The sequence below is a fragment of the Microtus oregoni genome, unplaced genomic scaffold (assembly GCF_018167655.1).
Source record: "Microtus oregoni isolate MIOR12 unplaced genomic scaffold, Mior012 000001F_ref0000356, whole genome shotgun sequence".
Taxonomy (NCBI): Eukaryota; Metazoa; Chordata; class Mammalia; order Rodentia; family Cricetidae; genus Microtus; species Microtus oregoni.
Genome location: NW_024543060.1, coordinates 9,983,753 through 9,996,431, shown reverse-complemented (window position 1 = coordinate 9,996,431; position 12,679 = coordinate 9,983,753). Strand labels below are relative to the sequence as shown.

The 12,679-nt window shown below is 41.4% G+C and overlaps 1 protein-coding gene across 2 annotated transcripts in view; it reads left to right on the top strand.

Moving 5' to 3' along the window:
- Positions 1-12,679, top strand: part of Xpo7 (exportin 7) — a 45,812-nt gene that overhangs the window by 16,522 nt on the left and 16,611 nt on the right. For both annotated transcript variants that reach the window (XM_041667920.1, XM_041667916.1), the window contains exons 10-19: positions 653-799; positions 2,334-2,506; positions 4,216-4,409; positions 5,007-5,112; positions 7,245-7,380; positions 7,888-7,961; positions 9,096-9,176; positions 9,894-9,957; positions 10,310-10,418; positions 11,328-11,434. In XM_041667920.1, coding sequence (XP_041523854.1) covers positions 653-799; positions 2,334-2,506; positions 4,216-4,409; positions 5,007-5,112; positions 7,245-7,380; positions 7,888-7,961; positions 9,096-9,176; positions 9,894-9,957; positions 10,310-10,418; positions 11,328-11,434 — 1,191 coding nt within the window. The remainder of the gene's footprint in view (positions 1-652; positions 800-2,333; positions 2,507-4,215; positions 4,410-5,006; positions 5,113-7,244; positions 7,381-7,887; positions 7,962-9,095; positions 9,177-9,893; positions 9,958-10,309; positions 10,419-11,327; positions 11,435-12,679) is intronic.

Below are 12,679 nucleotides of genomic sequence, written 5' to 3'. Positions count from 1 at the left end.
AAGAGCTAGTTCCAGGACAGGAACCAAAAGCTACGGAGAAACACTGTCTTGAAAATCAAAAAAAAAAAGAATAGTATTCATAAGGAAATACAAATATACTGGCACCTTTAAATTCCTGTAGTACTCATATAGTTATATACTAGTATACGATAAATATCTGATATTTGTGATACAACATGAAAACACTTGTGCCACTTTTGTTTATAATAACTAAGGTTATTTAGCTCATTTAAGGTTATTAAGTTCATTTAAGGTCATTTAGTGATTGTTTCACATATGTTGAAATTAATTAATCCCTTTCGTCTATGAGAAGCAAACACATCAAAGATGGTGTCCATTTCTGCCATTGATCACCTTACAACCTTAGGCAAGTAGTGTGATCCTTCTAGGTTCTGTTTCTTACTCTACGCTTGAAGCTAATGATCCCATATCATGGGTGAATATTTTGAACTGATGTGATAATAAATGTGATCAAACCTTTTTAAAGTAGTACTTGACTTGTGTTGAAGCCTTCTATACCTGTGTTCTTAATCATGGATTTGCAGTCCAAAAGCTAAAAAATAGACTTTCCCATGCTGTGCCAAGCATACAGCATTCTTGGAGTGTGGTGATCATATTTTCCATTTTTATTTTCTTTCTATGCCGTTGCCAGAGTTTATCAGACCCAAACAATTACCATGAGTTCTGCAGACTACTGGCCCGATTAAAGAGTAACTACCAACTGGGAGAATTGGTAAAAGTGGAAAACTACCCTGAGGTTATCCGGTTGATAGCCAACTTCACAGTGACCAGCCTACAGGTTTGTCTTTCACCACTGTGTCTTTCTGTTTAATTATTGGGATCTCATCTCTTGCATCTTGGTTTTAACCCTATAAAAATATTATTGGAGTTTGACTATAACTTGGTGGTTGAGCACTTTCCTAATATGTATGAGGTACTGCTTCAATCCTCAGAATCACAGGAAGCCATAAAGAGTATTTTATTATACTCACACATACCTATAGCATACTCTGCAAAGTAGTTCCCATTGAAGACTACTTAAATTTATAAGAGTGTAAGGAAAGGATTGGAGTTGTAGCTCAGTGGTAAAACACTTGCTTCATATTTGTGAGACTCTGCATTTGATCCCAGCACTACAAGAAAAACAAGTTTAATGACTTTGGTTAGAGGAACATTTAGAAATTATAAAGGGCTAAGGACATAGGTCTCTAGTAGAGTGCTTGCTTAGCATACTAAAAGCCCTCCTGGGTTTATTTCAGTACTGAGAGAAGAAGTCTTTGGGGGGGGGGGGGGATGGTTTCGAGACAGGGTTTCTCTGTGGCTTTGGAGCCTGTCCTGGAACTAGCTCTGTAGACCAGGCTGGTCTCGAACTCACAGAGATCCGCCTGCCTCTGCCTCCCGAGTGCTGGGATTAAAGGCGTGCCCGGTGAGAAGAAGTCTTTTATCTCTCTGAAAAGCACAAGATAGAACTGGGGGGCCTAGACTGAAGAAGGAAAGAAACTCAGCCTTCACCTCACCCTCTTGTCACCTCACAGCACAGTTAGGGTCTCTTGCTGTGTGATTTACATCACAATCACCTGAGAGCTTGAAGGACGCAGGGTCTCATCACTAGGCTCTGGTTCACAGAGACTAGTGACTCTCCTGCATCCTAATGTCTTAGACCCACTCCCTGCATCTTTCTTGTCATCTAGATTTATAGAGCCAGCATAGACTCACCTTCTATCTCATTAAACTCTTAAGTCTGAAATAACTAATAGCAACCTACAGAAGGAAGAGTTTATTTTCAGAAGGATGAGTCCATTATGGGCCAGGCATGGTGGATCATATCTTAATCTCATCACCTAGGAGGCAGAGGCAAGTGGATCTATATGAGCCTCATCTACTTAGTGAATTCCAGGTCACCCAGGGCTGTGTAGCGTGACCCTGCCTCAAAAGAAACCAATAAAAAAGAGTCCATTGTGGTAGAGAGGCAGTTAGCAAGGGACAAGCATGATAGGGTCAGGAAGCTGAGAGCTCACATCCTCAACAGCAAAGAGAATGAACTTGGTAAAGCTATGAACTCTCAAAACCCTGCCCATGACAGACCTCCTTCAACAAGGCCATATCTCCTAAACCTTCCCAAGCAGCACCACCCACAGGGAACTAAGTGTTTAAATATCCAAGCCCACTGGAAACATCATTTAAACCACCACTAGTAGCTGCCTTAAATGAGTTACCATACACAGATTCAGGCCCCCAGAAACTTAGCTGTTTTGTTATTCTTTGTATCAAATAGCTTGGGATTTTGTGTGCAGAAATAAAAAACTTTCTTTTATTCTTTTGTTGATCCTCAGCACTGGGAATTTGCCCCAAATAGTGTGCACTATCTCCTGAGCCTGTGGCAGCGGCTGGCAGCCTCCGTGCCATATGTCAAAGCCACCGAGCCCCATATGCTGGAAACATATACTCCTGAGGTCACCAAAGCCTATATCACATCCCGTTTGGAATCTGTGCATATCATTCTAAGGTAAGGAAACATGGACTACCACCACATTCCCTAGTCAGCAACCTTGTATCAGACTTTCTAGAAGTCAGATCCCAAACTGACAAAGCTATGTTTAGTTTTGGCCGCCTGTCTCTCTTTCCTTCGATACCTTGTTCATGTCCCCTGATATTACCTTTCCCAGCAATGTCTGTGATAGAAATGCATTGCATGTGCTTGCCCTTACCACTGATTTTCTTTAAATGTTTCTTTAAATTTTTTATTTGCTGAGCCATCATACAGGCTCAAGTTTGTGGTCTCACTGTTTATGACAAGACGTTTCAAAATATAAGTATTCATGAAGTTCACTGGAAAGCCTGTGTTCAATTCATCTAGCTTCCAGGAGACAGTGGTGGAGGGTGGAGAAATGTGTAAAGAGTCTAGACCCAGGAAACTGGTTTTAATAGCTTATACTTTTGGGTATGTTCCTGCAGTTCCTTTTTTTGTAAACTACAAATAGTAATAAGACTACCTTGTGATCTTATGAGAACCAGTATAACCTAGCATTGTACATAGCATGTGGGAAACATACAGCAGCCAGCTCTTGACTGCTGCTGCTTCTGGTCCTGGCATGCTACAGTAGAGCAGTAGAGATCTCACCATAGGGCAAGGTGTCCTAAAGTCTGAAAACCTGTAAGGTAAGGCCTAGTACAAAGCCACGGTTCTGAAATCTGAGGTGGGAAACTATATCATTTTGGTACCAAATATACATTTGGGGAAATTGGGTATAAACCAAGCCAGTTTATAGTCTTTGGGTTTTTTAAATCCCATTTAGCATGATTATTTTTATAGTTATGTGTTTGCTGTGTAACAAGATTGAGCTTAATAAGGGGTTCATCAAAGTTTTTGCATTGCTAAGAGAAACATACTGCCTTCCTCATGAAAGTTTCTGAATTCCCTGACCTCATTTAGCCACAGTAACTTCAAATGCAGGATATGTACTTAGAGTCCTAAAGTATACAGTAATCAGAAAGATTGGCCAGGGGCACCTAGGGTAGCTCAGCAGTAGAGTACTTGCCGGACATGCACAAAGCCCAAGTTCTGTCTCAGCTCCATAAAAGTAAATTTAAAAAAAGAGGGAAGAAAAATTGCTCCTTATGAGTTTCAAGATGGCCAGTAAATATAAGGTGCTTCTCTCCAAGCCTAACTACTGGTCAGTTCCCAGGAGGTAGAAGGAGGAAACTGACTCCTACAAATTATCCTCTGACCTACATATATGTGTCCTTGGGCATGCATGCATACATACATAGTTACAGTAAAAATGTAATCTTAAAACAGTTTTAAATAAGCTAGCACTTGGGAGGCAGAGGAAGGCAGATCTCTAAATTCAAAGCCAGCCTGGTCTATAGAGAAAGTTCCAGGACAGCCAAGGCTACACAGAGAAACGTCTTTCTTTCTTTCTTTCTTTCTTTCCTTCCTTCCTTCCTTCCTTCATTGTTGTTGTTGTTGTTGTTATGAAAGAAATAAGACACTGAATGCCTACAGCTCAGAGGGGTAGAAACATAATACTGCCAGGTTCAATGGCAGACAAATGCTAAGGTATTGGTAAGATTCTGTGGCAACAAAAACTTTTTAAATTTCCTTCCTTAGCAAAAATTAATGTTGATCCTCTATTGTTGGTGAGAAAGAGTTGCTGTATCAGGGAAATTAATGGGCATGTGTTTTTAAGAGGGTGCCTTCTTTCTTGGGAGTAGGGATGGCCTGGAAGATCCCCTGGAAGATACAGGTCTGGTTCAGCAACAGTTGGACCAGTTGTCCACCATTGGGCGTTGTGAGTATGAGAAGACCTGTGCGCTCCTTGTGCAGCTGTTTGACCAGTCGGCCCAATCCTACCAGGAACTACTGCAGAGTGCCAGTGCCAGCCCAATGGACATCGCAGTGCAGGAAGGTAAGTGCAGTGTCCAGGGAGCACAGAGATACTGTCAGCCCCTTCACCTCTTGCTTCTTCCATTTGTGCCCCCATCCCCGCCAGAAAAAGAGATTATTCATTATTACCTTCATGTACACAGAGTAAGTGAATGAATGAATAAGTGTCATAGGAGCCTAGGGTGGAATAACAAATCATACCTGTAGCGGGTTGTTTCAAGGAAGTACTGCACTCCAAAAATAATGGTCTTGTCTGATATAGGAATACTATCTGATCAGTTTCCCTCTTGGTATCAACCTTACTAGAGTAGAATGGTAGCCATTCTCTATCAGAAAAGTAAAATTTTATGGCTTCATTAGAATACTCTTTTAAGATTAAGGAGTCTTGCCAGGTGGTAGTGGCGCACATCTTTAATCCCAGCACTCAGGAGACAGAGGCAGGTGGGTCTCTGAGAGTTGGAGGTCATCCTGGTCTACAGAGTGAGTTCCAGGACAGACAAGACTACAGAAAAACCCTGTCACAAGGGGTTGTGAGGGTAGGGAATTGAATAGTCTTCTGGCGAGAAGTATCTTTACAACATTAGCAAGGGGACACTAAGGAGTTTTCTTCCTACTCCAGGACGACTGACATGGTTGGTTTACATCATTGGAGCTGTGATTGGTGGTCGAGTTTCTTTCGCCAGCACTGATGAGCAGGATGCTATGGATGGTGAACTTGTCTGTCGGTAAGTGTGCCCCAAGGAAGCCTCTTATTCTGCTTGACAACTCAGCGCCTGCTGGGGCCCTTCTGGTGCTTCTGAGGCAGCTGAATGCCCATGAGGATGTGGACCTACTTTGCTAAGCCAGCTAGCTCTCTTTTGTGCATGCACTAAGAACTCTACCTATGATTTACACTAAATTTTAATCAATAATCAACAAGGAAATGTTATGTATGGAATTGGGGAAACTAATGGAGGGGAGTAACTGTTGATCTATTCAGGGGCAGTATCTAAGAGTTGGAGAATATGGGCTGTATTTGCAGTGCTGACATGATCTAAAAGGAAACTGGTTCATTGATGTCACTCCTGCAGCCTGTCACAACCACCGGATTTTACATTATTTTGTATCTGTGTTCTCCTTTTGTTAAAAAAACTCTAGGTGAGTGTTAAAACTTACTGAAGATTTTCCAAGTTAAAATGGGGAGGCAGAGGCAAGCAGATCTCTGTGAGTTTGAGTCCAGTCTTGTCTACTTAGCTCTAAGCCATAGTGAGATCTTGCTTCTAAAAAAAATTCTTTTTACTGTAATAATAAGCCCACTGCATGCTAACATAACCTTCTTTCTTGTTTATTTATTTACTTGTTTCAGAGATTGATTCCAGGGTCTTATGCACATGCTCTACTACCAGACAGTATCCTTAGCCCCTTTTTCCAAAGGAGCTTTCCATCTCAGAAACAAGTAAATAAACAAACAAACAAGAAAGGTGTTTATGAGAAGAATAGTCTTATCTACAATTTCAAACCTTTGTCGTGTATAAGATAGCTGGAGTCTCATTCCTGCATCAGTCTGTGGTGATACTGCGCATCTTGCAGCTTCTGGAAAGCTGTAGATTCCTGCAGGAGTGCAAGTAGGAGGGACCAGATGTTGCCATGTGTTTTGAAGTTGTTGTAGGACCATACAGAGAGCTGCTATTGTTAGGACTTCTGAACTTTTCAGATATCTTTCCTAGGGATGACCTACAAGGAACCTGGTGTTTTACATTCTATTGGTCCCAGACATCTCAGTCTGTAAATCTTAGTTTTCTGAAAAATTCCCATTTGGAGCTAACAGAATCACAGCTTCATTTCTCCACTCTCGGGTGTGGAGGGAACAGTTGATCACGGTTACAATAAGCCTCCAGATTTCCAGTATTGAAATAATCCAAATGTAGTCTGTAGAATTCTGAGAATCATCAACAAATTGGGCCTGTTTCTCTTTGTACCCTGTATTGTTTATCAAATGTTCTTTTGACTTTGGGTGCCCTAATTGTGACAAAAGTGTGCGTGGTATTACCCCACTAGCACTTTTTAAAGGTAGTGAACAAAGATTTCTTAAGAATGAAATCTAGTACCTTTCAGATACCACATGTGTGTCATAATAAACTCAGTTTAGACAATGTCTTGTAGGCTGTTCTCTTGGATGTTGCAACACAGTGAGTCTAATTGACTCATAATATGTCACAAGTAGTTGCTGTCTTCATTCTGTCAAATGCCAGACTCACTTGTAAGAATAGCATTCTTCAGACGGATGGTAGTGCACACCTTTAGTCCTAGCACTCGGAGGGGCAGAGGCAGGCGGATTTCTGTGACTTTGCAGCCAGCTATATCTACAAAGAGAGTTCCAGGACAGTCAGGTCTACAAAGAAACCCTATCTCAAAAGAGGATACCATTCTTACTCATTCATCATTGGCCACATCCTTTGTTTGGAGAGAGAAAGGTCCAGAGCAAAGGATTAAAGGCACAGGTACATGTGCTGCTTGTTCCTGAAAGTGGTCCTTTCGACTGTGTCTCCCTTCCTTTCATGGCTAAGTGAGAAAAAAAAAGATTGAGAAGCACTAAGCTGGCTAGTCCAGTCCCATTCATCTGTATAGATGAATTTGCATGCAGAAGATCCACAATCTCACAGAAGTTCCAGAAGACAGTTACCTTTCTATTTATGTTTTACCACTGTTTATAAGCAGAAGTGGAGACTTTGTTTCCTCACCACCATTTAGAGCCTGCAGAGAAGACAGTTCCCAGAGTGGAAGAAGAGAGATGTGTGATGACTTTGAAGTAGCTTACATTGTTTAGAATGCCCAGGATATCTTGCTGTTGAGAAAATCATCACTCTTCTTCCTCCAGGGTGCTCCAGCTTATGAACCTGACAGATTCCCGCTTGGCTCAGGCGGGTAATGAGAAGCTAGAATTGGCCATGCTGAGCTTTTTTGAGCAGTTTCGTAAGATCTACATTGGGGACCAGGTGCAGAAATCCTCAAAGGTAACATACTCACTGTCAGCTTCATTTCTCACTTCTCGGGTGTGGAGTTGCATGGAGGGAAAACAGTTGATCACAGTTACAATAAGGCTCCAGATTTCCAGTATTGGAATAATCCAAATGTTTTCTCTTAGTCTGTAGAATTCTGAGAATCATCAACGAATTGGGCCTGTTTCTCTAGTGCTCCATATGCTTAACAAATGGCCAGTCAAAACATCTGTTGTACTCCTCCAAATTGGCAGTTCTTAGTCTCTATACATGAATTAATGTTGAGAACAGCCGGTAGTTTTGGCAGTGTTTGGAGAATTTCAGGATTGAAGGGGCCCAATAAGAGAACACAGCCTCTATCTAGTATTTAGAACATTGAGGCTAGCCTATCCCTTTAGTCCATACTTCCCAGAACTGTACTACATCTTTCACCTGAGTGTGGGCATGTTTTAGAAAGCTCAGGGTTGTGATTTTTCTAATCTATGTCATCTGATTATTTTCTCTTACTTTGCATGACATCAGCTGTACCGCCGACTCTCAGAAGTTCTGGGGTTGAATGATGAGACGATGGTGCTGAGTGTCTTCATAGGAAAAGTGTAAGTGTTGTGGCTCACAGTCAGCAATAGGCCCTGCAGTCCTGTTGCAACTGTGCAGTGACCCAGGCACTGTGCTGCCACTGCCTTGCTATTCCAGCCTTGATCGTTTGCGTCAGAGAATTGTGCATTTGAGTGTGTGACACGCTGTGCTTAGAGATATGGCCCGGCCCCAGAGCATTCCAGGCTTGTGTAGAATTTTACCAAATCTGCTCTTTAGCCTCTGGAATCCCAGTTGAAATACTGCCAGGCATTCACAAAATGGAGCTCCTCCCTGGTGATTGGTATTTGTCCTCTCACTCTCGGTCACTCAGATGTCCAGAATGCCCAGAGTAGGCATTTGTTTTCTGGTGCTGATTTCCAGTAGGAATGCCTGCCCCTCCGCTATGAGGAGGGCCTCACTCTCACATGGGCTTACTCTTCTCAGGAAGCATCATACCCTCCAGGAGTCTTGATCTCTAAAATACGCTCCTGCTGTTTGAACGCTTTCAAAGTTGGTGCTTCTAATTGGCCCTTTTCCTGTTTTTGTTTTTAAGTTATGTCCCTTAGTTACATTTTCCCCTTTTTAGGAGCTCAATTTATCAAAGCACACACTAGGAGTCAAATACTAATAACCCAGGGCTGTGTGCAAAGTACCATTTTGCTTCCTTGCAACTGTCCCAGCCTAAACACTGATCTCCATGAGCTGGTTAATAATTTAAGATGGAAAAAGCAAAGGGGGTCTAAAGGACTCTACCAGCCAAGGATCCAGAAGCAAGGGCTACTAGAGTTCTGCAGCTGACAGTGGATGGTGCAGGTGCAGAGTTGCATACGTCTGCATGTTATCACTGCCGCAGAAATCTCTTACCCTTGCTGCAGAAATCAGCCCTGGAGTGCCCCAGAATTCCAAGGGCCTGGGTATGGGCCAGTGTAGCTTTGGAACCAAGTAGTGAAGATTATCTGAAGGATAATTTTTCTAGTCAACCAAATGTAAGTACAGAGATTTTATACCCTTTTTTTTTTCCTGTGGTCGTGATGTCTGTGAATTGGTGATACAGATGTGTGGTGACTTTTGATTGATGCATTTCTTCTTTTGTCCCTCAAGGAAATCAGGTGCATCAAAAATTTCTCTTCTTTTTTTCTTGTTTTTTCCTCCAGCATCACCAACTTGAAGTACTGGGGGCGTTGTGAACCAATCACCTCCAAGACCCTGCAGCTTCTCAATGACCTCTCCATTGGATATCCTTTAAGCTAGACTTTGAGGAAGTTCAAGTCACTTTTTTTTCCTGCTGCTGCTTTAACTTGGGTGTAGCTTGGACTCAAGTGTCTGCTTCCATTTTCCTAGGAGCCAAAGGCAATACACACAGAAAATCTAGAATAATTCCAAGTCCCTAAAAGTGAGGCACCACACAATATAATAATTGACTATAAATGTATCCCTGACTGGTCCTAAGATTGATAAATACCAGGAGACCTAGGACCTGGCTCACTTTTCCACAGTGGTGGCTTACAGCCCTTGATCTGAATGACATCTACTGTGAAGTTTGGATTGCTCCACAGTTAGGAGCCAGTTAAGTGCAAAAAACACTGTACATTTCTTCAATAACTTTCTCATGCCTTCAACACTTTTCATAGCTAGTCCCTTTCTTAATAAGAGAGGAGTCTAATCACAGTGCACAGTGGGTACTCGTGCAGAGCTTTAAGTCATAAAGTCCCTCTTGAAATCTGGGATAGTCTGACTCTAAAGAGAAATTGCTTGCTGTGGTATTGATTTTCTTAAAAGTAGCAGTTTGGTTTGGGTGTTCTCTTATTAATTAAATGCTAACAAGCACTTTGTACTCTTCGGCAGTATTGCACTCATTTGGTTTAGAAGATAGACTTTCTAGGAAAGTGTACTAATTCTAAACATGTCTTAGTTTGTGCCACACTTTCCTTGACTGTGTCCTTTGTCTTTACATACAGTAGTGTAAGGAAGCTAGTGAAGCTTAGCGCGGTACAGTTTATGCTGAACAATCACACGGTGAGTGCTCTCAGTCCTGTTCCCCTGTCCTTCTCCAGCCACCCACATAGACTTCTCAGCACTGCAAAGCAAGTGCTTCAGTTGAGGCCCTGGGTCCTGCATCTCTGCCAGATTACACTCCCACCATCAACTGCGCAGGATGCCTGAGCTGTAGTAAAGTCACCTGCTGCTGTATATACTTGGGATAAACCAGTACAGCCAATTTAATTTTAATTTTAAAATAATTAAAGACCAATGTATCCTTAAAAAGTGACTAGTGTGCAAGGACTCAGTAATTCTGATATTACTGGCTTCCATTCTGTCTCTAACCCATGTTTTTACCTTTTTAACTTGTTTTCTTTTTTTTTAATAGAGCGAGCACTTTTCATTTTTGGGTATTAACAATCAGTCCAACCTGACAGACATGCGGTGTCGGACTACCTTCTACACAGCACTTGGGCGTCTCCTCATGGTGGATTTAGGTACTGCAACAAACTAGTGGCTCAAGAAGTATCTGGCCCTGTACTAAATTTTTCCTGAGGACAGAGTAGTAGATGTAGGAGAACTCCCTCTCTGTTATTTCAACAGTTGAAAAAAAAACACATCATGCTGTCATGCTCCCTGTACTGGAAAAGTGTGATAATATGCAGCCAAGTTTTTATCTTGATATGCCATGGTTTTAAAATTCTCCTCAAGCTGGACACAGCTTGCACCTGTTATTCCACTATTTGGAAGACTGAGACAGGAAGTCTGGGTTTGAGACCAACCAGAGCAATATAATGAGATACTTGACTAAAATTACTTTTTTGAAGCATATAAAATTCTCTCTTTGATAACCACATCTGTAAAATAAGAGAATTATTGAGCTTGGTAAGTGCATCTTGTTGGCCAGAACCACCTCCACCCCACAGTAATAAATGAACCCACCTACTCTGTCATCAGAGGCTTAGTTATGTGGGTCTCCAGTGCATAGGAGCCATGGAAGTTTAGTCTCCCGAGTAGCACTGGTGGTCCAACTAATCACTGATGGTGATGCTCAGTGGCATTTGTCATTGTAGGTTTTAAGCTACTTTAATCCTACTAAAATGACCGAGACCTAGGTTTATGAAGCACTGCTAAGGAAAGTGCACGTGAATAAAGCCTCCGGAAGCATCTAACCTGTTCTAACACAGCAGCCTTGGGCTGCTGTGTTCAGTGTGTAGTATCTTGTACAAATGCATGTTTCCACTAACATTTAACTTTTTAATTACTACTAACACCCATTGGGATAGTTAAGGGAGCCTTTGGATTGCGCTGGGACCTTCTCCTCTTCCACACCATTTTATTCCTCAAGCATTCACAGCTTGGACTTGTTGACATCAGAGTCACACCTAGGGTTATTTCCCTTGTAGGAGAGGATGAAGATCAGTATGAGCAATTCATGCTTCCACTCACAGCAGCATTTGAGGCTGTGGCCCAGATGTTCAGCACTAACAGCTTCAATGAACAAGAGGCAAAGGTGAGTCCTCCACCTATGAACCAGTTGGCTTCTGGGCAAAAGCAGAGCCTGGTAAAGCTGGGATTGGGTAGCTGCCAAAAGGGCACAGCTTATCTACAAACTATCCCCTGGTTGGCATATGAATCTCTTGTGTTCTTGAAACTTAAATTGAAGATCTAGTAGTCATAAAGTCTTTTCATATTAAAGTATATTCTTAAGTAGTGATTAGGGATTGTTGTGTATATTTTTAGGTATATCAGCATGAGGTTATGGTTTTCTTACCTTTTGGATCACTGCTATATCTTATGTCCCATTTTAATTTTTGATGGTATTTGTTAGTAATTTCACTTTTTCTAGAACAATTCTATAGGTGATTTGTCTTTGCAGAAAAAGACTTACCTGTGTTTTCTACTCTTTGTTTTTTTACTTTTCTTGGAGTAAATTCAGTTCTTTTTAGCTCTTTCTTATTGTAAAGCTGTAAAACTATAAGTATTTCTAGGCATATTCCAAAAGTTTTTCTTTGTTTGAATGTTTTTTAGTTTGACAACAGACTATATAATCTTAATTATTTTACATGTTATAGTTTAGGTGTTTCTCCATTATCATTCACAAAACTGATTTTCCTTCTTTTTTTTTTTTCCTTTTTATTTCTTTTTTTGGGGGGTGGGTATTCTCTATACTAACTCTAACTGTCCTGGACCTTACTCTGTAGACCAGGCTAGCCTCAAACGTACAGAGATTCTCCTGCCTCTACCTTTGAGTGCTAGGATTAAAGATGTACACCACCACTGCCCAGCCAGATTTTCTTTTTTAATTGGAAAAAAAAATGTTTTCACACCATATATTTTGTTCACAGTGTACTCTCCCAGAAGAAGGATCTTCTTCCAGATCCTTCCCACCTCCCCCACACCCACCCAAAACAGATTTTCAAAATCCCGGAATTTTGATTTGACATTTTTACTATCATTGTGTTCTTTGTACTTCCTTATTTCTGTAAGGAAATCTTTTGAGGTGCCTAGGAATTGTGGTTCTGTGGTAAGACGTTTACCTAGGGTGCTAGAAGCCCTGGGCTAAAACCCCAGCACCACAACAGAACAAACAAACACAGTAAGAATAGTCTTTGAATTTCCTTAATTGATGTGTAGAATTTCAAGTCAGTTTTTTAGTTTGATTTCTGGCTCTAAAGTTGTCATTTGATTGTTAGCTCTCCTGTTATTAGTTCATACATGCTTACTCTCCTGGCCTATAGATACCCATACCAAACCG